The sequence below is a fragment of the Capricornis sumatraensis genome, chromosome 23 (assembly GCF_032405125.1).
Source record: "Capricornis sumatraensis isolate serow.1 chromosome 23, serow.2, whole genome shotgun sequence".
Lineage (NCBI taxonomy): Eukaryota > Metazoa > Chordata > Mammalia > Artiodactyla > Bovidae > Capricornis > Capricornis sumatraensis.
In genome coordinates, this window is record NC_091091.1 from 51,261,047 (window position 1) to 51,286,321 (window position 25,275).

Consider the following 25,275-nt stretch of genomic DNA (forward strand, 5'->3'; position numbering starts at 1 on the left):
GCATGAGTGTTGCTGCTGCTGTAACAAATCACCACAATGCAGGGTGGTTCCAGAGGCCAGAAATCAAAAGGGGTCCCACTGGGTTAAAACCAAGGTGAGGGCAGGGTCGGGTCCTCCTCAAGGCTCTAAGCACAATCGGCAACACAGTCCCTCCATGCCCGCCCCCTGCCTGTTTTCAGGACCCTGGTGATGGCACGGGGCCACCCAGACAATCAGGACAATGTCCCCATCTCAGGATCTGTCACCAGTCACACCTGCAAAGGCCCTTTTGTCGTGTCAGGCCGCATCCTCTTGGGGCCTGGGGATCAGGAGAGGGACATCTCTGGGGCGTTGTCCTGCACCATCGCCAGACGCCCGCAGGATAAGCTGCTCTTCCAGACAACGCTGGCAATGCAGAGCAGCACAGACAGGAAGGCCCTCCAGTAATGGTGTGCAGACCGCTGGGGCCTCACGCGGGAAGGAGGAAACTAAACCTTACCTCACACTGTACACAAAAACCAGTATCCGATGGAAGGAAGGCAAAACCATGAAAGGTGAGAGAGACAGAGGCCATCACAGAAAATCTCCATGGTCTTCAGGTAAGAAATATACACTTTAGTTTAAAAGACCTCATAAGCACGAGGTGTTAAGAGAAGATGGATGCGCTGGACTATATTCAAATCCTTTGTTCACAGGGAGGTACCAGGCACAGGAATGAAGAGACCAGCTTGAGGGGTCCCTTCAGAGTCAGATCAGCAGTTCAGACAAGTGATCGGAAAATGTATGCAGACCTAACGAGCAAAACCTGGAAAACCCAAGGCAAACCCTGGTGAAAAACTAGAACAGATTCTCACAAAGACGTCAAATAGCCCAGAAAATGTGAAAGGGGCGGGACTCCCAGCAGCAGGGGTGCACGTGGGCGGGGCTTGTGCCAGGCTCCGCCCACCCACCCCACTCCTGCTCTTGCTCCAAGTGGGCCAGGCACCCGCGATCTCTTCCATCCTTAATTTCTGGCCCGTTAGTGTCCTTTGATTTAAGCACGTTTCCTTAAAGAAGCACGTTTGGGGCCAGGCCTTGCATTTCCATTCAGAGGGGGTCCTCACCTTCTGACCTTGCACGGAGGCTGGTTACTGGTGTGTCCGGGCGCAAGCACACCGCCTCGCCGCTCTACTTCTCCTTGCCTGTCTCTGCTTTGCTCCATGTCCCCTCTTCCTGGCCTCTTCCGATCAGGCCTGCTGCTCTGTGACTCTGTTCCATCTTCTTCATCCGGGACCAGCTGTGCGTTCCCGCCTCTGTGCCCAGTCGCTGCCCTGGGCGCTGGTCACTGGCCAGTCCGCACATGGCCCTCACCCCCAGCCTTTGCTGCCCCACACGTTCCGTTTATATGATGCTGTAAACCCCACCACACGTTGCTATTAGCTTTTAATGTCAACATCTCTTAGAGAGATTTTAAATTAAGAAAAAAGGTTTAATGCCCACCCACCCTTTTCCAGCTTCTGGTGTTTATTCCTTTGCGTGGACGTGGACTCCCACCCTTTTTTCCCTGCCTGGAGAACATGCTCAGCCTTTCTTGTGGGGTGAACAGGCCTGCTGGGAAGAATTCAGCTCATCTGTTTCTGAAAAAGAATCTCGCCACTGTTCTTGAGAGTTATTTTTGAGAATATCTACACTGATAGATATTCCTGTAAGAATTTAAAGACATCCTTCACTGCTTGTGCCGTTTCGGTTGAGAAGCTGCTGCGCCTCTCGTATTTGCTCCTTGATACACAAGGTATCTTTTCCCTTTCAGCTCAGTTCAGTCGCTCAGTTGTGTCTGACTCTTTGCAACCCCATGGACCGCAGCACGCCAGGCCTCCCTGTCCATCACCAGCTCCTAGAGTTTACTCGAACTCATGTCCATTGACTTGGTGATGCCATCCAGCCATCTCATCCTCTGTTGTCCCCTTTTCTCCCACCTTCAATCTTTCCCAGCATCAAGGTCTTTTCCAATGAGTCAGCTCTTCGCATCAGGTGGCCAAAGTATTGGAGTTTCAGCTTCAGCTTCAGTCCTTCCAATGAATATTCAGGACTGATTTCCTTTAGGATGGACTGGTTGGATCTCCTTGCAGTCCAAGGGACTCTCAAGAGTCTTCTCTAACACCACAGTTCAAAAGCATCAATTCTTCTGCGCTCAGCTTTCTTTATACTCCAGCTCTCACATCCATACATGACCACTGGAAAAACCATAGCTTTGACTAGATGGACCTTTGTTGGCAAGTAATGTCTCTGCTTTTTAAAATGCTGTCTCGGTTGGTCATAACTTTTCTTCTAAGGAGCAAGTGTCTTTTAATTTCATGGCTGAAGTCACCATCTGCAGTGATTTTGGAGCCCAAAAAAATAAAGTCTGTCACTGTTTCCCCATCTATTTGCCATGAAGTGATGGGACCGGATGCCATGATCTTAGTTTTCTGAATGTTGAGCTTTAAGCCAACTTTTTCCCTCTCCACTTTCACTTTCATCAAGAGGCTTTTTAGTTCCTCTTCGCTTTCTGCCTTAAGGGTGGTGTCATCTGCATATCTGAGGTTATTGCTATTTCTCCCGGCAATCTTGATTCCAGCTTGTGCTTCCTCCAGTCCAGCACTTCGCATGATGTACTCTGCATAGAAGTTAAATAAGCAGGGTGACAATATACAGCCTTGATGTCCTCCTTTTCCTATTTGGAACAGGTCTGGTGTCCCATGTCCAGTTCTAACTGTTGCTTCCTGACCTGCAGACAGGTTTCCTAAGAGGCAGGTCAGGTGGTCTGGTATTCCCATCTCTTTTAAGAATTTTCCAGAGTTTGTTGTGGTCCACACAGTCAAAGGCTTTGGCATAGTCAATAAAGGAACTCTTTTGGTTTTTCAATGATCCAACGGATGTTGGCAATTTGATCTCTGGTTCCTCTGCCTTTTCTAAATCCAGCTTGAACATCTGGAAGTTCACGGTTCACATACTGTTGAAGGCTGGCTTGGAGAATTTTGAGCATTACTTGGCTAACATGTGAGATGAGGGCAACTGTGCAGTAGTTTGAGCATTCTTTGGCATTCCCTTTCTTAGAGATTGGAATGAAAACTTCCAGTCCTGTGGCCACTGCTGAGTTTGCCAAATTTGCTGGCATATTGAGTGCAGCCCTTTCACAGCATCATCTTTTAGGATTTGAAATAGCTCCACTGGAATTCCATCATCTCCACTAGCTTTGTTGGTAGTGATGCTTTCTGAGGCTCACTTGACTTCGCATTCCAGGATGCGAAGGTCTGGCTCTAGGCGAGTGACCACACCGTCGTGACTATCTGGGTCGTGGAGGTCTTCTTTGTACGGCTCTTCTGTGTGTTCTTGCCCCCTCTTCTTGGCTCTTTTCCCCTTGGCTGCTTGCAAAATATTCTACCACTGGTTTTAATCACTCTGACTACAGTGGTCCCGTTGTAGCTTTCTTTGTTTGTTGTGTTTGGGATTCACTGAGCTTCTTGGGTCAGCAAGACTGCAGTCTCCATGAAATCTGGGGGAAAGCTCACTATGCACTCACATGCCCCTCGGAGCATCCAGGCGCGCTGCCCGCATCACTTCGCCCAGCAGCTCACTGCTGCTCAGCCCTCCCCAGGGTTTCTGTTCTGTTTTTTCTCCGGTTTGAGGATCGCTGGGCCCACTGCCTGGTTGCCAATATCTGCAAACTGGTGCCTCATGTATTTTTGTCTGGGTTTTCGTTGTTTCAGCTGGAAGGGCATATCTGGTCTCTTTCACCTCACCTTGGGTGAAAATAAAAGTCCAATCTCTTTGTTTTTAATGTAATTTGATATTTATCACAGTGAAACATACCTGCCGGAAACCACAGGGCACAAATGTACAGCCTGGGTGCTCATGGAACAGGATGTGACCACGCCCAGCTCCCCCTGCACCCAGGCCAAGCCAGGCCTCCCGGTCGTCTCCCTTGCTGCCTCTCACCATCTAACCGATGACCAACTGTATCGTTGGCTGGTGACCACCAGTCCCCTTCTTAGAGACAGAAGTTTGTGAGGCCGGGAGGGAAGTTGGGGTCCTGCCTGAGGTGCGCTGGCAGCTGTCCGAGCGCTGGAAGGTGCTCCCTAAACACCTCCAAATGCACCAAGGCCTCGAAAAGCGTGGTGACTTAGATAACTGCCTTTTCACAAGAGTTACACTCTCTTATCGTGAAAGCCGTCTACGTGTTTCAGGTGTCCACCGGGCTCTCACCTGGCTCCTCTCTGCGGAGGCGACTGCACAGCATCTGGAGAGAAAACTCCCGTGACAGCGAGGAGACCAGCCCGTCGTCGAACACGGAGAGCCCTTCCAGCGGCAGCTCCAGCAGGTGCCTGTCCGCGATCAGGATGACGTCATCTGCGACCTCGGGTTGCACTGCGGTGAGGGGGACACAGCCGCTACCGCCCCCTGGAGGCACAGACCCCTGCCCCTCACACCCCCCACCCCCACCCCTCGAGGGACTTGGGGAGGAGGCTGAACTGGGCACAGCCAGGACCTGGACACAGCCCAAGTGGGGGGACAGTGTGTCCTCTGTGATGCCAAGGGCCGCCCACGCTCCGTGGGCACTCCTGAGGCAGGTGCTGAAGCCTCGGCTCCTCCCACCAGGGAGCCCCTTTAGGGACGGGCAGTTGCGCTAGCCCCCTCCCTGAGGACTGTCCAGAAGGGGCCGTGGCCGCTGGGGCAGCTCCGCTGGAGGAGGGGTAGTGCTGCTCCTGGGACCCCGCGGCCACTCCGGCTGGCATCCCCCGAGGGTGATGGTGACATCGCCATAGTCGCTGCCCCTCGGCCTGCCCAGGCACCGGCAGGGCACCTGAGGGCGGCGTGGGCAGCGGGGGGTTGCACGTGGCCCACCAGGGCACCGATCAGCGCCGTCCGGAGCGGTTTCTGCCGGCCTCCATCCCACAGGCCAGGGCCCCGGCCCCGCTCACCCTGGGACAGGGACGCTTTCCTCTCCTTGTCTTTGCCCTTGGTTTTTCCAGAATCTGCAACAACCATGGGGATCGGTGCTCTGAAAGCAAAGGCACAGATTCAGGTTGAAAAAACCCCGTGAACACCACTGAGAAGGGGCAGTGTGTCTCCAGGGCAGCATCAGGGCACGAGGCTCCCCACGCTCCCTGCTGGGGGGCCGTCTCCCGAGACTGGGGCATGGATGTGAACACATTGGAATCAGGACGCTCTGACCTGCTGGCCGATCAGGGAGTTCATGCGTTGACCCCTCCAGCTTCTTTCCCCCCAAACCCAGATCCACAGGGCTGGGCCCTTTGCCAGGCTCTCCCCTCCCACCACACCCAGACCAGAGGGCAGCGGGGCTCCACATGGCAGGGACGTCCCCCAGAAAAGGGATGGGGTGGGGCCAGACCTCCCCCTTGACGGCAGGTGGGCAGAGCCCAGCTTCTGTCTCCGAAGGCCTGCGCTCTCTCCAGGTCATCTGCCACCCGATTCCACACAGAAAGAAGCCCGGGGCTGTGGGCTTCAGAGTCCCCAAGAGGACACAGCTCTGACCGCGCCCCCCCTACGCCCATAGCCAGCCGCTCAGCTCACCGTGGAGCTCGGGGGCGGAGGCTGAGCTGGCTTTCACATGGAGGCCCCCGCCTACCCTCGCCCTGGGTGTCACAATGCTTGGGACCTGTGCACACCTGTGGGGACGGAGGGACACCATGGCCCTCCGCCCCCAGGGTTCCAGTAGTCCACCTGGAACTCTGTGCCTGAGCCCCTCGGGAGGCAGCCCTGGGCAGTACCTGGGCTCTGGGGGGCAGCTGAGCAGCGGGAACAGCGGCTGCAGGTACTGCTCCATAGACTTCAAGACCGCCTCAAACCTCGGCAGCGCACGGTCCTCCCCAATCGGGTGCACGCCTTTTGACTCCTCCTCAACCCAAACAACCACAGAGGTCAGAAGGTGTCAGAGGGGACCCCCTGGAGCCCCCAGGCGGCCAGAGGGAAGGGGCCAGACCCTGCAGGCAATCCCCAGGAAAGGCCCTGCTCATAGCCAGGGCACCCCAGCCCGCAGCACTGCTCTGGTCCCCGCCCTACCCGTGGGCTCGGGTCTCACCAGGCCAGTGCTCAGGGCTATGTCCCTACTGTAGGCCTCAGCCTGGGCCTGCTCCCGGAACTGCTGGACCCTGGCCAGCAGGCGGGAGAAGTCGGCGGGGCTCACGGCCACCCGAGCCACCCTGCAGGAGCCTGTGGAGACAGAGGCACGTCCCCACACCAGGCCTCACAAGCCGCCCTTCAGGCCGAGAGCGCTGCGGACGGAGTGCTGTGCACCACCGGCCTTGACGGGGTGGGGGTGGCAAGCTATGGGCAAAGCTTTGGCACCTTCCCCAGGAGTCAGCACCAGAACCCCGCTGGAGGGGGGATGGCCAGAGAGGTTGGGAAGGAAGGCGGACAGAAACTAGGCGTCTGCAGCGTGCCGAGGCTGCTCTGCAGACACAGTGAGGGGCCAGCAGGGAACGGGGGTCGGCCCCCCGGCAGCGGACAGGCGGATGGTGTCACTCTTGCTGACGTTCAGGAGCAGGGACAGGCCCTTGGGGCACCAGGAAGTAGCCAGGGGGTCCTGGGACAGAGCAAACGGCTCTCTATCTGTGGTTGTAAATGAACGGGCAGGTGGAATGAAGTGCTGAGGCTGAGGAAGGAGCTGGAGAGGGAATGTTGGGAGGGGGTCTCCCCAGTGGGAGGCACGTGGGCCAGGCTCTGCTGCTTCCGCCTGACGCCCCCTCCCTACCTGGGAAAGATGCCTGGATGTGTCTCTATCTGTCCCGCCCCCGGAGGGACGCCCCCACCCCGCAGAGGGCGGTGCTGTGGCACGACTCACCCCCGGTCTGGAGTATTCTGCCTTTGGCTGCAGGGATGGACTTGGGTTTGTCGTAGGAGGCGCCGTACAGATGGGTCCTGTTGGCAGGACAGGTGGGGTCCCAGAGGAGCCCAGAAGAGGCAGACTCTGTGCCACCCCCTTCATAAGCCCCTCCTTTGAACCTCAGACAAGTCAGGACACAGGGTCACACAGCATCCTCCCCACCCCCACCCCCCACGGCACTCTACAGTGCGGCCGAGGCTGGCACACAGGGGCTCTGCTGCCCTTCAACCGGGCCCTTTAGACCAGGGCTGTGTGCTGGCAGGACGCGGCACTGTGCCCGGCCCCCCGCCGTCATACCCGACAGCCTGGTCACCCTGGCAGAGGGCCGGTCCACCCACCCCATCCCAACGGGCAGCCCACCCCGGCCCGAGCTGAGTCCACAGCGACCGCCGGAGCAGGAGGCGGGGTCCTGGGGAGCAGCTGGGGAACAGGGGAGAAGGCCTCACCTGTCCCTGGAGTGGTGCAGAAAGACGATCCGCGCCGTGGGAGGAATGTCATTCAAGAGGTTAAAGTGCTGTTCCGTGACCAAGAGGTTTTGCCAAGCCTGCGGGTGACACTCGGGGTCAGTCCGGGCCGGCGGCCGCCGCCAGGGGACAGCAGAGGCACGCGGACCTCGCCGCGGGCACCGCCGGGAAGGCAGGGACCCAGCGCCGCGGAGGGCCCGGCGGCTCCGCCCCTCCGCTCCCCGCGGCGCCTGCCCCCACCCCCGGCAGACACAGGCCCGGGGGCCCGCGTCTCCCAGCCCGCAGGTGGTGCGGTGCCGCCCGCCCCCCGCCCCTTTCCTGCGGGTCTGCAGCAGGAGCCACAGGCGGCCCGCAGACCACCCCCGGAGAGGAGCCGCTCACACCCTCTCCCCACTTTCTGATGAAATGAGCTTCAGGTGTGCAGCGGCTGACCAGTGTGCCCACTCAGGTCCACTGCGGAGGGCGCGGGGAACGCCTGTTCCCGCGGAGCAGACGGATGGAAGCAGGGGGAGACCGCGCTCCCCAGTCTGGGGGATGGGTCACACGGCCAGACCTCCTCAGCTCCAGCGGCCACGCCCAGCGTCCCGGGTCCCTCCAGGCTGGCACCCGTGGCAGCTGTTGCCCTTCTTGCCTGCAGTGTCCCATGGGGGAGGCACAGCCTCTCATCCGTCTGTGGCCAGCGGGCACAAACACTGCTGTGACGTCTGTTCTTGGGGACCACAGCCCGCAGGGAGAGTTGCTGGGTTGAACTCACTTTCCAAGGGGCTACCTGTGGATGGACCCTACCCCCCGCCCCGCCCCCACCCCGAGGCCCCCTCCTCTTCAGCCCTGGGTGCTTTCCGCCCCTCTGGTGGACATCCAATAGGGCTTGGGTGAGGTTTTAAGTTTCGCGTGTCTCTGAGGACCAGTGAACCTGGGCATCGTTTTAAAAGTTTACTGGCCGTTTGGGTAGCTTCCGTGACAGCCCAGCCTTGTGAATTTCCTCTACTGGAGGGTCAGTCTTTTTCTGCCTGAGAGCGGGCCCCCTCCTTTCTCCACACAGGACTCCAGCTCCGGTCACTCCGGGGGAGTGCTGGGCCTCCGCTGAGGTTTGTCGTTGACTCCGGGGCTGTGGTTCTGACGAGCAGAGGTTCTTCACGTCCGTGCAGTGCAGCGTGCAGTGAGTTTGTACCTCCATACTGGTGATGAGGCGGCTCGTCTCCAAAAGCGTCCTCTGCGAGCTCCGATGTGTCATCTCAGGGGGAGCCGTCACCTGAGCGGGGCTGCACCGTCCCCTCCCAGCCCGAGTGTCGCCCTCCACGTGCGTCAGGCGTGTGGGGGGGGCCTGTTCCTGGCCTTTCTGTGTCGTCTCTTCTGCCGCTTCAAGCAGGTCCTGCTATCGTTTCGGAAGCTGGCGCTTCCTTACAGACGTATTCACACGGAGTCTCCCTCCCCCAGATGTGGCTGCCTCTCTGCTAGGTCAGTTCTTTTTGAGTTTTCCTTAGAGAGGTTTGTGGTTTGGGGGGTAGAGATCATGTCTTTTGTTAGATTTTCCTTAGGTGTTTGATTGGTTTTGATGTCACTGAAAACGGTGTTATTCAGACACTGTCGCTGCTTGATGATGGCGTGTAGAGACGCAACCATCGGAACAGCCGTCAGACGTGGCCTCCCACTGTCTGAATGTTGCGTCTCAGAGATGCTGACTTTTAAGGCCCACAATCAGGCTGGCTGTGAATAATCACTGTCACTTCCTTTTCAATGCTTCTGCCCTTCATTCCTTTTTCTAGTCTTAACTGTTCTATTGAATAGAAGTGTGACAGCTTTCTTGTGTCATTTCAACTCTAGGGAAAAAGTTTTCAGAATTTTTCTGAAAATTAATGTATAGTATGATCTTTGCTATGGAGTTTTAAAGATATTTTTTATCAAATTAAGGAAATTATCTTCTTAGTAACATGGAAACATACATTACCATATGTAAGCCAGAGAGCCAATGGAAACTGCTGTGTGACTCAGGGAACTCAAACTGGGGCTGGCTAACAACCTGGAGGGGTGGGCGGGGGAGGGGAGGTGGGGGGGGCGGGGGGCGGGGGGGCGGGGGGCGAGGGGGAAGGTGGCTTGGGGGGGCGGGGGAGGGAGATGGGCCGGGTGTGGGTAAACCCAAGGCTGATTCATGCTGCTGCTTGGTAGAAACCAGCACAACACTTTAAGCCAATCACCCTTCAATTAAAAATAAATAATATTATCTCCTAACTTGATTTTTTGAAATCACCGGCTGGTGTTGAATTTTGATGAACAGTTTTTCTCCATCTATCAAGATGGTCTTACGATGTTCTCCTTTCCCTCCTGTTGATAAGGTGGACTGTACTGAATGAGTTAAAATACTAGATTGCATGGTGCACAGCATCTGACCCCCCTGCGTGATCCCCTCCACAGTCGCTGGGTCTTCTCGCACAGCATCTGACCCTCCTGCGTTAACCCTTCCACAGTTGCTGGGCTTTCTTGCACAGCGTCTGACCCCCATGCGGTATCCCTTCCAGGGTTGCTGGGTCTCCTGCACAGCATCTGACCCTCCTGCGTGATCCCTCTCACAGTCGCTGGGTCTTCTTGCTGACACTTTGTGTCCACGGTGATCACAGGTTTCCCCGCATGTGAGGTCCTCGTTGGGGCTTCTGAAGAGTGTCAGGGAGTGTTCCTCTTGCTCCTGGTGCCTGAAGGATCATTTCTTCCTTCAGCGTTTGGGGCAATTTGTTGGTGAAGCCAATTGGGTCTGGGACTCTCTTTGTAACTGTGTTAAGGCTTTACTTCTTTAAGAGAGATTAAGTTATTCAGGTTTTCTGTTGTCAGCTTTGGTAGCTTATATTTTTTGAGACTTTTGTCCATTTCATTCAAATTGTTAAATTTATTAGAGTTCAGGTCAGTTCAGTTCAGTTTTCAGTCGTGTCCGACTCTTCACGACCCCTTATTAGTTTTTTGATGTCTGAAGGATCTTGTGATGTCATATCACCTCTCTTGAAATTTCTGTCTTCCCTCTTTTCTCTGTCAGGTCTTCCTAAGTGTTCACCAGTCTTACTCTTAGCAGGCTTCCCCTCGGAACCCATCCCCGCTATCATGGGTCTCCTCTGCCGCAGGCATGATTTACCTCTGTGGTCTCTGCTCTCTCTCTCTCATTTGGTTCCTTTTTTCTTAGATGTTTTTATTCTAACTTCTTGAAATCACTGTTTTTCAAGGCTTTCTTTTTGTACTCAAGGATGTATATTTTCCCCTAAACCCTGTTGTAGACAAGTCTCCTAGGCTTTCATATATAGCATTTTCATTCTTTAAGTCAATTTAAAATATTTTGTAAATTCCACTGTCATTTCTTCTTTGACCAATTGATGATGACAGACGTACCGTTTAATTCCAATGAAACTGCATGTTTTTTTGCATGTATCTTTCAGTTATTGATTTATGTTTTAATTTCCTTGTGGTTTGAAAACAAACTCCGTGATTTCGGCGCGTTGGCGTCTGCTGAGGCGTCCTGCGGCCGGTGACGGTCCGCACACACCTGAGGGCAGGCGCGCCTGCTCCTTCGGCTCCTCCTTCCGTGAACGTCAGGCCAAGTCGGTGCAGGCCTCCTGCACTCAGGGACCTTCCCACACACTTCTGCAGGTTGCTGCTGGTTCATCTTCCCTTTCTACCAGCAACTGCAAGGATGGGTCCAGCCTCCCCACGGAGCCGAGGATCTGGCTCCTATCTGAGTCGGTTCTGTTCACACATTTGAAGCTTTGTCACTGGCGCTCACGGGCTGGGGACCTGGCCGCTGGGGTGTCCCCTCCAGCACCGTGTCTCAGCGGAAGACTGCCGGGCTTTCAACTGATGAGTCTTCCCAGGGTTTACAGACTGCCTCTCACCTCCTCCAGGCTGGCCCTGCCCTGCAAGAGGGGGATTCCTGTCCCTGGGTCACGGCAGGGCTCTTGGCCTGGAGCCATTCCTGGGGTGTCACGTGGGAAGGCGCCGGAGGCCAGGGCTACCGCTAACACGCCCGGCACACACAGGACGGGCCCGCACAGAGAGCCACCCCGTCCCTCCTGGTCAGAGGAGGAAGGCAGCCTGGATGGAGGGGCGCGAGGCCTGCCCGCACCAGTGGCCGTGGCGGCCCCGCGGGGGAGGAGGGTGGGCTTGACCAGAGTGTTCTGGCCTGTTTTCTGTATTCAGCTTCATCAAGTTTCCTTTCTTTACGTCTCCAATTCACACTTGCTAGTCCAAACAAAAGAGGAGGCTCTATCAGCTCCCATGCCCTGCAAATTTCTTCCAAAATTGAATTCTAAGACTCGGCTGAATATAAAACATCTCCTGAAACACAGGATGAACTGAAGTGGACCCCTAGAGCCCCGTCCTCCCCTCTCTTCTTCGCGACCGTCGCAGGCCTGGGTGTCTGTACTGTGAGTTTGCGGAGTCTCGCCAGAGCTAACGGTGGGCTGCTCTCCCTGCTGGGCCCATGAGAAGCTGCAGCTCAGAGAGGGGAGCGGCTCTCCCAGAACCGCACAGCAAGCGGGAAGCAGGGCCTGGTCCGAGGGCATCTGCCGAGCTGCGGGGCGGAGCAGGCTCAAGGGCCGCCTCGGCTCGTTTACCTTGGATATGGTGGCCAGTCTCTGCTCCACGCTGGCACACAGGTTGGTGGACGTCCTCTCCTGGTGCCTCAGCCTGTCTTGGAGCTGCAGCAGTGCGGCCAGCTGTGAGCTGCTGGTGTTGGCCGTGGCTGCGACCAGGACATCACGCATCCTCTCGGAGGCCGAGCAGCTCTGAAACAGATCGCGGAGGTTGCCAGGGGGGCCCAGGCGCTGTCTGTGGCAGGTGGGCACCCAGGCGCTCCTCCAGGTGGCTGGCACAGCCGAGGGGCCGGGCAAGGCGGCCTTCACTGCTGAGCCTGCGGGCCTGCCGGCTCAGGATGCAGGGAGGAGAGCGCTCTGCTCTCCCGTGCCCCAGGAACACAAGCTTGGGGGCTTCTGCTGCTCATGTGCCCACAGGAACTGCGATGGGGGGACGGACCCCCCCCTCCAGGTACCCAGGGTGCCTCCTCCAATGAGCACCACCCTTAAAGCGGAGCCCAGTCGCAGCATGGTGGGTGGGGCCTCCGGCAGAGGGACCACCAGGGCCTTGGGGGGCCTCCCTCACCCCAGTGGCCAAGGGGGCCTTGCAGAACGGGCCCGGAGCAGAGCACACCTGAGACAGCGCAAGGAACTGGCAGGCGGTCGCCGGCTCCAGGATGCCTATGCACTCCACCATCTCCAGGCTGGCGGCCGCGGCGACATCCAGGAGGTTGCTGCCCAGGGCCCCATGTAGGCACTGCAGCAGCACCTCGGACGCCTGGGCCAGGTACTGCTGGGCCAGCACCACCCTTCTCTGCAGGGGGAGCTGAGACTCAGGCGGGCTCCGTGGGCCGGGTGGCCTGGGGCTGGGCAGCCTGGGGCTGGGCGGGGGCCGGTGTACCCTCTGATCCCAGCCCTTCCTCTGCTCCTCGGGGGCGGCCCTGAAGGAAGGCAGTTCACTGTAGGGCCCTTCATGTTCCAGGTCCTCCTGGTTGACCTCCAGACCCCTGAGGCTGCTCAGCTCAGCGGCCCCCTGCGGAGGACACCCCTCCAGTCAGTGCCTGGGGTGGCGTGGATGCACGTCTCTGCAGGACCCCTGGGTGAGGGCGCAGCAGGCTAGCTGCAGCCCATCCTTTGCTGATTTAGGTGACCAGTGGGGGCCTGGCAGAGAAGCCGGCACCTAGCAGGTGCCGCAGGGAGGAGCCTTGGCATGCCCATGGGGTGGCCTTCTGCGCCACGCCCCTTCAGGCCCTGCAAATCCCCTCCCTCGAGCACCAGGCCTGGGGGACCCGGGTGCCCATCTGCCCCAGGGGCCCAGGGGCCAAGGTATCACAAGGCTCCTCTTGTCTCCTCTGCAGGACAAGGCACCCTGAAGGGGTCCTCGAGAGGCCAGGGGGACCTGCTTGGGGGACAGCGGGCCCAGGAGACTCAGGTTGGGGGAGCCCTGGGTCTGCGGGGATAGGACAGAGGCGGGTGGCCCCTCCGAGTGGGCGTGTGGCGAGTGCAGCTTCCTTGATGGACGCCCGCTCAAAGAGGGGCCACGTGTCTGGTCCATATCTACCTGACTCAGAACCACCTTTTCAGGTGCTCAGTGAATACTGGTTGAATGCAGAGCCAAAATGCCACCAATTCACCCAAATGTGAGTCACGTCTTAGGGCCTGGAGACCCAGACAGCTGCCACTGAGCTGACCCCAGGGCTGTACACCCGGCCAGGTCCCCGGGGCCGGCCTGGCTGCACCCGGGCAGGTGCCTTCTAACATCTACGGAGGCGTTTAGGACGACGACCAGGAGCTCCCGTGGTGGTGGCTATCACCAGAATCCCTTCCGAGAGGAAGAGGCTTCCTCAGGGGCACCAGGCCTGCAGGGCAACCTGGCAGGGGTAGGTACTAGAGAGAAGAGGGCGGTCCTGGGTGCACTGGCGCGGCTGTCAGGAGGAGGGCTTCCCTGGACTGTGCGGGTGGGTGGGGGCGGGGAGTGGGGGACAGCAGCGAGAGCGGGCAGGACCGGTCCCTGGGTAGGGCAGGGGCCCGGTCCTCAGGCACAGAGCTGCCGGGGTGGAGGAGGCGCCAGGAGCCACTGCCCGGGGACACCCCCATTTGGGGCGGGAGTGGGCTGCCCCGCTTGCCCCTTCTCCCCCTCCCATTCTTCCTCCGGGGGTCAGGCATTTGGCCTGCCTTTCCTCCCTCCACAGCCCACACCACACTTCTTGACCCCAGACAAGTCAAGGCCTGTTTTCTACCCCAGTTCTTCCTAAGATCCCGTGAGCTCTAAATATATTTTTGTTTTTAGGCCTAAGTGGTCAGTCTGGGAGCCAGCCAGAACGCACCCAGAGGCTCTCCTCCCAGTAGCAGGCGGGGAGCAGGAGGTCCCAGTTCTCGGCCAGCAGGTGCAGCGCCTTCCCGGCCAGGCCCAGGAGCCGCGGGTGTGGCTCCTCGCAGTCTGTGCTCAGCGACTGTAGGCTCCCCAGCTGTGCCAGCACCGTGTGCGCCAGACTGTGCTTCAGGTTGAACCACTTCTTCAGGGACACAAACCACCTCAGTCAACAAGGGCCACGGCTGCTGCCCACCCAGGCCCCACCCTCCAGCAGCCCTGCAGTGTGGCGAGGGTCCCCAAAGCTCAGGTGCTGGGAGGTTCTAGAGTCTGCTGAGGAGCCTCAGTCTGGGGCAGGTTGACAAGGATGGGAGTGGGTGATGGACAGGGAGGCCTGGTGTGCTGCAGTCCATAGGGTTGCAAAGAGCTGAACATGACTGAGCAACTGAACTGACAAGGACATGTACTGAGTTCCATTTAGGACTCTTTTGGTTCGTTTAGTTACGTCAAATTAATTGGGTCCACACTTGACGACGAAATCTGAAAGTCTAAGAACAGAACACATTTTCCTCAGAATCGTTCTGCAGACGTAACTCATCTTTTTAACAGATGGCAGCTCACCTTTATGGACGCCTTCCTGTGGTGACACAGCCGTCAGAGCAGGAAGGGGCACCTCCCCCAGGAAGACCCCGATCTCATTAGCCAGTCAGATGGGCCTTTTGGGGCTGCTGGGAGCTACTGGAGCAGAGAATCCCTCTGCTCAGAGATCTCGGGGGACGTTTGTGAACCCCGACCTTCTGGGTTCCCAGTGGCTGGTCAGGCACACGGTGGGGGGGCCCCCAGCGCGTGTCCGGGGACGTTACCAGGCCGACAGCGGTGTAGTCACTGGGGCTCTGCAGGAAGTCGGAGAGCAGCTTGTCCGTGGAGCTCTGCTCCAGCCGCCGCTTCCGGGCGTCCTCCCAGATGAGCTGCAGCGTGTCCAGGCAGCCCTCCACGAGGCTAAGCCTGAGGTGCCGGAGTCTTCGCATCAAAGGGCTGCTGACATTCTGTAACTGACGGGTGCGACCATCAAGGCGGGAGCCACTTCCAGGCCCCGCCCTCCGCCAGGCCCCGCCCGCCGCCAGGCCCCGCCCGCCGCCAGGCCCCGCCCTCCGCCAGGCCCCGCCCTCCGCCAGGCCCCGCCCGCCGCCAGGCCCCGCCCACCCGCTAGGCCCCGCCCACAGCCAGGCCCCACCCACCCCGCTACGCCCCGCCCCCCGCCAGGCCCCCAGCCCCCCGCCTCTCCCTCCGCCTCTGCTTCCTAGGCGAGCCTCTCTCCCGGCTAGTCAGCCAGTTGCTCTTCCTCAGGTTTTACGTAATGGAACCGCAGAGCACGTGCTCTCTGCAGGCTGTGTCCATCCTGGGAGTTGTTCCGTCGCTCAGCCATGTCAGATTCTCTGCGGCCCCACGGACTGCAGCGCGGGGCGCGTGTCCGTGAGTCCCTTCACACGGAGGAGCTGCACCCTGCCGAGGCCGCCTGCCCGCTTGCTCCCACACCCCCAGTTTGGGGCTGTGGCAAACAGCGCTGAAGTGAGCGTTCGCACACACGTCTGTGTGGGACACACGCCCGGGAGCGGGATGGCTGGGCCACACGGAGGCATGCCTTCACTCTTCACGAAACCGCCAAACCGTTCCCGTCGTGGTCGCTCATGCTGTCCGCACCGGCAGCCTAGGGGGGTTGTCCCAGTCTCTCACGTCCTGATAACACTTGATGTAGTTGGTCCTTCAAGTTGTAGCCGTGTTAACAATTGTGTGGTGGTTTTTCCCTGACTCACTAATAAACCTGCAGAAGACTCTTTGAGAGTGCCTTGGACTGCAAGGAGATCCAACCAGTCCATTCTGAAGGAGATCAGCCCTGGGATTTCTTTGGAAGGAATGATGCTAAAGCTGAAACTCCAGTACTTTGGCCACCTCATGTGAAGAGTTGACTCACTGGAAAAGACTCTGATGCTGGGAGGGATTGGGGGCAGGAGGAGAAGGGGACGACAGAGGATGAGATGGCTGGATGGCATCACCGACTCGATGGACATGAGTTTGAGTGAACTCCGGGAGATGGTGATGGACAGGGAGGCCTGGCGTGCTGCGATTCATGGGGTCACAAAGATTCGGACACGACTGAGAGACTGAACTGAACTGATGTCTATTTTGAAAGTTCTTTACATTAATATATTCTAGATACAAGACCTTTGTCAGATAAATGATTTGTAAATATTTTCTCCCAGTTGGCAACTTGTCTTTGCGTTTTCTTAATGGTGTCTTTTGAAGAGCTGAATCCAATTTATAAATTTTTTTTTGATGGATGATTTTGGTCTCATGGGTAAGAAAGATTTCGGTCTCATTTGCTACACTTTAAGGCTGCAGAGGCGTTTTCCTATGTCTTCTGAAAGTGTCACGGTTTCAGCTCTTACATGGAGCCCTGTGACCAGTCTTGAGCGGGTTTTTACACGTGGTATGAGGGATGAATGGAAGGGTAATTCTGGGGGATGAACACCCAGTTGCTCCAGCAGCTTTGTTTTAAAGGTGAGCCCTTCTTCACTGAACTCGCTTTGCACCTTTGCAGAAAGTCAGTTTTCTTTCTGTATGCATGCGTGTGTTTTTAGATTCTCTGTTAAGTTCCACTGATGTGTAATTTTACGTTAAAACCACACTATCTTGATTCCCATAGCTTTACAGTTCTGTTCAGCCGCTCAGTTGTGTCTGACTCTTTGTGACCCCATGGACTGCAGCACGCCAGGCCTCCCTGTCCATCACCAACTCCCGGAGTTTACTCAAATTCATATCCATTGAGTTGGTTGATGCCATCCAACCATCTCATCCTCTGTCATCCCCTTCTCCTGCCTTCAATCTTTCCCAGCATCAGGGTCTTTTCCAGTGAGTCAGTTCTTCATATCAGGTGGCCAAAGCAGTGGAGTTCCAGCTTCAGCATCAGTCCTTCCAGTGAATATTCAGAGTTGGTTTCCTTTAGGATGGACTGGTTGGATCTCCTTGCAGTCCAAGGGACTCTCAAGAGTCTTCTCCAACACCACAGTTCAAAAGCATCAATTCTTTGGTGCTCAGCTTTCTTTATAGTCCAACTCTCACATCCATACATGACTACTGGAAAAACCACAGCTTTGACTAGACGGACCTTTGTTGGCAAAGTAATGTCTCTGCTTTTTAATATGCTGTCTAGGTTGGTCAAAACTTTTCTTCCAAGGAATAAGTGTCTTTTAATTTCATGGCTGCAGTCAACATCTGCAGTGATTTTGGAGACCAAAAAAATGAAGTATGTCACTGTTCCACTGTTTCCCCATCTATTTGCCATGAAGTGATGCCAGGATCTTAGTTTTCTGAATGTTGAGTTTTAGGCCAAATTTTTCACTCTCCTCTTTCACTTTCATCAAGAGACTCTTTAGTTCTTCTTTGCTTTGTGCCATAGGGTGGTGTCATCTGCCTATCTGAGGTTATTGATATTTCTCCTGACAATCTTGATTCCAGCTTGTGCTTCTTCCAGCCCAGCGTTTCTCATGATGTACTCTGCATAGAAGTTAAATAAGCAGGGTGACAATAGACAGCCTTGACGTACTCCTTTTCCTATTTGGAACCAGTCTGTTGTTCCATGTCCAGTTCTAACTGTTGCTTCCTGACCTGCATACAGATTTTTCAAGAGGCAGGTCAGGTGGTCTGGTATTCCCATCTCTTTTAGAATTTTCCACAGTTTGTTGTGATTCACACAGTCAAAGGCTTTGGCGGAGTCAATAGAGCAGAGGTAAATGTTTTTCTGGAACTCTCTTGCTTTTTCATGATCCAACGGATGTTGGCAATTTGATCTCTGGTTCCTCTGCCTTTTCTAAATCCAGCTTGAACATCTGGAAGTTCACAGTTCACATATTGTTGAAGTCTGGCTTGGAGAATTTTGAGCATTACTTCACTAGCATGTGAGATGAGGGCAATTGTGCAGTACTTTGAGCATTCTTTGGCATTGCCTTTCTTTGGGATTGGAATGAAAACTGACCTTTTCCAGTCCTGTGGCCACTGCTGAGTTTTCCAAATTTGCTGGCATATTGAGTGCAGCCCTTTCACAGCATAATCTTTTAGGATTTGAAATAGCTCAGTTGGAATTCCATCACCTCCACTAGCTTTGTTCGTAGTGACGCTTTCTAAGGCCCACTTGACTTCGCATTTCAGCATGTCTGGCTCTAGGTGAGTGATCACACCATCGTGATTATCTGGGTCATGAAGATAGCTTTTGTATAGTTTTTCTGTGTATTCTTGCCACCTCTTCTTAATATCTTCTGCTTCTGTTAGGTCCATACCATTTCTGTCCTTTATTGTGCCCATCTTGGCATGAAATGCTCCCTTGGTATCTCTAATTTTCTTGAAAAGATCTCTAGTCTTTCCCATTCTACTGTTTTTCTCTATTTCTTTGCATTGATCCCTGAGGAAGGCTTTCTAATCTCTCCCTACTATTCTTTGGAACTCTGCATTCAGATGGGTATATCTTTCCTTTTCTTCTTTGTCTTTCGCTTCTCTTTTTTTCACAACTATTTGTAAGGCCTCCTCAGACAACCATTTTGCTTTTTGCATTTCTTTTTCTTGCGGATGGTCTTGATCCCTGCCTCCTGTGCAATGTCATGAGCCTCTGCCATCCATAGCTCTTCAGGCGCTCTGTCTGTCAAGTCTAATCCCCTGAGTCTGCTTGTTACTTGCACTGTACAACTGTCAGGGGTTTGGTTGAGGTCACACCTGGATGGTCTAGTGGTTTCCCTACTTTCTTCAAGTTAACTCTGAATTTGGCAATAAGGAGCTCATGATCTGAGCCACAGTCAGCTCCTGGTCTTGTGTTTGCTGACTGTATAGAGCTTCTCCATCTTTGGCTGCAAAGAATATAATCAATCTGATTTCAGTGTTGACCATCTGGCGATGTCCATGTGTAGAGTCTTCTCTTGTGTTGTTGAAAGAGGGTGTTGCTATGACCAGTGCGTTCTCTTGGCAAAAGTCTATTATTAGCCTTTGCCTTGCTTCATTCCACATTCCAAGGCCAAACTTGCCTGTTACTCCAGGTGTTTCTTGACTTCCTACTTTTGCATTCCAGTCCCCTATAATGAAAAAGACATCTTTTTTGGGTGTTAGTTCTAGAAGGTCTTGTAGGTATTCATAGAACTGTTCAACTTCAGCTTCTTCAGCATTACTGGTCGGGGCATAGACTTGGATTACTGTGATATTGAATGGTTTGCCTTGGAAACGAACAGAGATCATTCTGTCATCTTTGAGACTGCATCCAAGTACTGCATTTCAGACACTTTTGTGGACTATGAGGGCTACTCCATTTCTTCTAAGGGATTCTTGCCCACAGTTGTAGATATTATGGTCATTTGAGTTAAATTATTCACCCATAGCTTTACAGTAAGTCTTAAAATCAGGTAATGTTAGGCCTCCAACTTATTCTTTTTCAAAGTTGTGTTGGCTATGTTAGGCCTTTTAAATTCCACATAGATTTAAAAGTCACTTTGTCAATTTCTATTTTAAAAAACCCTGCAGAATCTTGATTAGGATTGTAGATAATTTATGGGGGGAAGTGACATCTTAATAACATCAAGTCTCCTGAGCCATGAACTTAATATACCTTTCCATTTCTTTAGGTATCATTTAATTTTTCTAGCAATGTTTTGTGGTTCTCAGGGTATGAGTTTTCGCTTTCTGTGCCAGATTTCATCTGTATGCTGTCATATTTAATGTACAGTTGACCATCATTAGTGTCTGGAGATATACAATTGCTGTTTGCACACTGGTCTTGCATCGTGCAGCCTTATTAAGCTCACTCCTTAGTACCAGCAGCTGTATTATTCTGTCGATTGCACAGGGTTTTCTACACAGACAGCCACATTATCTGTGAACAAAGACAGTTTCACATGTTCGTTTCTAATCGGAATGCTTTCGTTTCTTTGTCTTGCCTGATTGAACTGGCTGGAACTCTAATAGCATTCTGGATCGAAGTGGTGGAGGACACATCGCTGTCTTATTCCTCATCTTAAGGAAACAGCACTCAGTCTTTCAACACGTGGTGCCCTTAGTCAGACAGAGGAAGGCCACGTCTATTAACCGTTTGCTAAGAGGTTTTGCTTTTTTTTTTTTTTTTAATCAGGAATGGATGTTGGATCGTGGTAAATGCTTTCTTCTTATCCTTGTTTTCTTTTGGTTGCTCTGGGTCTTCTGCTGCTGCGCACAGGCTTCCTCTAGCTGTGGCGAGCTGGGGTTACTCTCAGTTGTGGTCGCTTCTCTTGTTGCAGAGCCTCCAGGCGCGCCACAGCACTCGGGCCAGCGCCACAGCACTCGGGCCAGCGGTCGTGGCACGCGGGCTTAGTTGCTCCACGGCAGGTGGAATCTTCCTAGACCAGGGATCAACCCCCTATCCCCTGCGTGGGTGGGTGGATTCTCATCTACCATACCACCAGGGAAGTCCAATAATGTTTAATTTTTAAAAATATCTGGTGAACCAAATTGATTGACTTTTGAACGTTACACAAGTCCTGGGATCAACCTGGTATATTATCCTTTTTACACATTGTTGGACTTAATTTCTCAAATTTTGTGTAGAATTTTTCTATCTATGATCATGAAGAACTGTCAGTAGGGTCTTTCTTAGTATCTTTATCTTGCTTTGGTATCACACTGACACCAGCCCGACAGGAGAGCTGGCATGTATGCCCTCCTTTTCAATTTTCCCAAAGAATCTACAGAACTGGTATGACTTTTGCCCTTCAATGCTTGCTGGTATTCTCTAGTAAATTCATATGGGTCTGACATTTTCTTCATGGAAAAACTTTTAACTACAAATTCAATTTATTTGATAAATTGAGGGCTACTCACATTATCTATTTCTTTTTGACTGAGCTGTGGTCGTTTGTGTCTTCCAAGGAATCTTCCATTTCATCTCCCGTGTCAAGCATATGGCATAAAGTTTTTCATGATATTCCCTTACTATCGTTTCAACATGTGGAGTCTATGGTGATGTTACATGTCTTATTTCTGAGCTTGGTAATTTATATCCTTTCTCTCTTTTTAATCAGTCTGACCAGAAGTTTACCAATTTATTGATCTCCTTAAAGAAACAGCATTTGGCCTATTGGCTTTTCCAGTTCTCAGTTCTCTGTTCCATTGGCTTCCACTGTGGTCTTCAATTTCTCTTCTTCTACTTACTTTGAGTTTGATTTGCTCTTTCTACTTTCATGTTGAGATAAGTGATTTAGGTTTTTTTCTCTTCTCACACAAGGATCTGGTGCTACAAAAGCTCCCCTAAGTGCTGCATTAGAGACTTCTACTTACTTTGAGTTTGATTTGCTCTTTCTACTTTCATGTTGAGATAAGTGATTTAGGTTTTTTCTCTTCTCACACAAGTATCTGGTGCTACAAAAGCTCCCCTAAGTGTTGCATTAGAGATTTCTTACACATTTTGATACGTGCCCCCTGCCCCGACCACACATACACTATAGTTCAAAATAGTTTCCCTTCTGATTTTTTCTCTGGCCCACAGTTATTCTGGTGTATGCTATTTACTTTCCAAATATTTGGTCATCTCTCCCGTAGCTTTCTGGGATTCTTTAAAATTGAGGTAAAATCCACATAATGTCCTTACGTCATGAAGGGACAGTAAGCTCTGGACGCTGAGAAACAGGTCCACCGCTCCAGCCACGGCTCTCTGGGCCAGGTCGTGCGCTTCCAAGTGCCGTGCAGCTCTCTGCTCTTCGTTTTTCTCGCTTAGGGCACACAGCCTTAATCAGAAGAAGAGTGGCGTTTAGAACAAAGCCGTCAAAGCGACACACTATCAGCACTGAGGATGTGCAGCGTGCAAGTTCCATGTAATTACAGTGCATATTTCATCAGCACTTCCAATCTTATAATGAGGTGTTTTACCCGGAAAGATCATCTCGGTCTATTTGGAAGAGAGATGGAGGCCTGGAGGACCGCGCGTGCAGTCTGAAGCTGGTGTGGAGGTGCCGCGGCCGCGCTGCAGCGCAGGGGGCCGGGCGGGCCCCTCACTTCCCTGCCCGTGTCTGAGTGTCCCCAAGCCCTACAAGGACCCCACCGGCTTCGGCGACCACAGCTGCTAGCTGGGGGCTCCCAGGCAGTGCGTGCCTTTTCCCTCATAAAGGCTACTTGTAATGCCTGGCCTTTGGTTTGCTTGCTGTGTTTTGAACCCCTGCATGGACCCCACGGTGGGGTGGCCCTGGGTAGGCGGGGGGGAGGGGGGGAGGGCAGATGACAGGAGCGGTCAGGGGAGGTGACGGCACTGCTGGGGGGCGGGCAGCTCCTGGCCTCTGGGGTGACACCTGTGTGGTTGAGTGTGAAAAGGTGTGCATGTCCACGCCTGAGCGAGATGTGGAGCGGCGCTCGCGTGCCCCGGGCTGGGCGGGAGGCTGCATCTGCGCGCTTCCCCGGGGCAAGGAGCACAACAGGCCCCCACCTCTTCAGGCGGGCCCGCTCCAGCTGAATGTCCATGCACTTCTCCTTGCGGCCAATGCTGACAAACTTCTCCTCGACCTCCAGCAAGCGGCCGTCTATTTCCAGCATCAGAAACAAGTTCTGCAGGGGGTCTCTGTCCAGCTGCTCCTGGACCGCTTTGATCTGGAGGTTCACACACCTGCGGGGGTGGGGGCGGGGCATCGCTGCGACTGATGGGCAGGACCGCCAGCCGCCCACCACCAGCTCTGCTCTGGGAAACCGGAGGGGCACCTTCGGGACAGCACACTCCTCTCCACACCACAAGCCACGCCGTTTGGTGACAATGCCAGTAAAGTTAGAAACTAACCTCTCCCCACCCCAGGCACTCTACATCCCTCTGAAAATTCAAATCCCTCTCTTAAAGAACTCTGGGGAAGAAAAGAAAACCAGGCGGAAATGAAGCCTGTTCACATGTCAAACCTGCATCTGGGGGTCCAGGTGCATTTGCTGGGGGGACCAGGGCCCCCCCAGAGGTGGGGACAGAACAGCCGTGAGGAACCCTCTCCCAGCACAGGAAGCACTCAGCAGAGAGCAGGGGAGTGAAGAAAACCCCAATCAGGCGAAAGTGGCGGTGCTCTGGTCGGGAAGCAGAAGCTGCTCTGTGAAGGCGGGAGCGGCAAGTCTGCCTTGACAGGCAGGCCTCGGGCCGGCTCTGTGCGCTTCTACAGAGAGGCCCGGGCAGGTGGAGCTGGGACCACGGGAGGCTGCTTTCCAGAAGACCAGTGGCCAGCCAGGACGACAGCCGAGGGATGGACTGCTCGTCTGGGTGCGCACGTTCCTGCCTGGAGGCTGTCCTGCGGCCTCCCACCCCTCGGGCGTCTGCAGAGAGCTTGAGGCTATGTCCGTGGACCGGACGCTGGGGCCGAAAACTGGAGGGGAGAGTGGCGGGCAGACCGACAGACCCCAGGAGGAAGCTGACCACCTGGGGTGCCCCAACCGACGGTGGGGAGAGGAGCGGCTGGACCTTCCCCAGCCTTGGAGGCTTCCTGGACATTGAGCCACCTCTGAGGAGCTGAGAGACCAGGGGCAAACAAGCCACCAGCCTGCCCAGTCCTAAGAGAGAGGCTGGCTGCCAAGGAAGGGATACGGGAGGCGGCTGCGGACACAGGGCCTTGTCCTGAGAGTCTCTGAACTTCACAGGCTCGAAACATGACTTAGAGTTAATAGTGGAAAGAAGTACACCACAACTTTCATGGTGATTAACATTCTTCCTCACAGAAAGTTACCTGGCTTCCAGGTCTGTGGTCAGGAATTCCAATAGGGGCATTCGGTTTGGTCTCTCCTTCTTGAGCACGTTGAAGGTGTCTATGAGTTTCTGGAATAGCTTGCAGACCTGGGGCAGGCCCGGCGGAGTCACCGTGGCCCTGCCACCCCCCCACCCGCAGGCCCCCCGCCCCACACGCAGCAGCCCCTCACCAGGGTCTCTCTCCTCTCGCCCTCTGCGGACAGCAGCGTGTCCGCCAGGGTCAGGGTGGACTGGTACCAGAACTCCTCGCTGCCTCCCAGGCGCTGGGCCTGCTCCACCATCCGCTGAGCCTGCCCGTGCTTCTTCTCCTTGTTGGCGAGCTGTGCCAGCAAATGCAGGCATCTGGCCTGTGCAAGAGGGTCGCCCAGCTCCTGCAAAGGAGGTGCGTGGACGGGGGATGGGGTGGGGGAGAGGGCGAGAGAGACAGTGAAACGAGACGAGACAGAGAGGGACACATACAGAGAGAGAGAGACAGAGAGAGACAGAGACAGAGAGACAGAGACAGAGAGGCAGAGAGAGAGAGACAGAGAGAGAGAGAGAGAGAGACATATAGAGACAGAGAGACAGAGAGACAGAGAGAGGGAGAGAGACAGAGAGAGAGAGAGAGACATATAGAGACAGAGAGACAGAGAGAGAGACAGAGAGAGACAGAGAGGGAGAGAGACAGAGAGAGAGAGAGAGAGAGAGAGACACATATGGAGACAGAGAGAGAGAGAGACAGAGAGAGAGACAGAGAGAGAGACACATATGGAGACAGAGAGAGAGAGGCAGAACATCGAGGTGGGAGAGAGACGGAGCCGGAGAGAGGCAGAGGCGAGCGAAGGCGCCGTGCGGGTGCCTGCCCGGGGATGAGCCTCCAGGATGGGGCCCCAGCGCCAAGCTCAATGCCTGTGCGTGCTAAGACCCGCTCTGCAGAGTCTAAGCAGCCCCTTTGGCAGCAGGAGGGCCGGGCGGCCGCCAGGGGGAGGTGCGGACAGTGCGTGGAGCACTCTTTCGTGGGTCTGAGGGAGGCCGACCGGGAAGGTCCCGGATGCTCAGGCGCAGGCCGGGGGACGGACGGGGTCGCGGTGCCCGGGGCCGCGGGAGCCGGCTCGCAGCCCCGCCCCCTCGACCTCCTGCACCCCCTCCAGGTACCCCCGCGCCCGTCCTGGCTGATCCCCTCCACCAGCCGCACGGCCGTCTCAGTCCCTCCCCCGGCCACGCGGTCCCCCTGGCTTGAGACACAGAGCTACCGGTGCTCCTCTCCCGAGGGCTCTGTTACAAAGCAAGGGCCAACTCGAGCAGCTCTGCAGCCCTGCCTCCCCTCCCAGGGAACGATCCTGAACGCCGCACGGAGACGGAGC

General features: G+C 55.1%; 1 protein-coding gene across 1 annotated transcript in view; it reads right to left on the bottom strand.

Annotated features, from left to right (window-relative positions):
* CFAP46 (cilia and flagella associated protein 46) overlaps positions 1-25,275 on the bottom strand; it is a 102,315-nt gene that overhangs the window by 13,484 nt on the left and 63,556 nt on the right. The window contains 15 exon segments of the mRNA XM_068961379.1: positions 4,204-4,365; positions 4,911-4,999; positions 5,730-5,854; positions 6,041-6,171; positions 6,803-6,879; positions 7,291-7,388; positions 11,898-12,068; positions 12,490-12,669; positions 12,757-12,888; positions 14,183-14,371; positions 15,030-15,218; positions 21,821-21,956; positions 22,649-22,825; positions 23,913-24,019; positions 24,103-24,303. Of these exon segments, the coding sequence (XP_068817480.1) occupies positions 4,204-4,365; positions 4,911-4,999; positions 5,730-5,854; positions 6,041-6,171; positions 6,803-6,879; positions 7,291-7,388; positions 11,898-12,068; positions 12,490-12,669; positions 12,757-12,888; positions 14,183-14,371; positions 15,030-15,218; positions 21,821-21,956; positions 22,649-22,825; positions 23,913-24,019; positions 24,103-24,303 (2,164 nt within the window).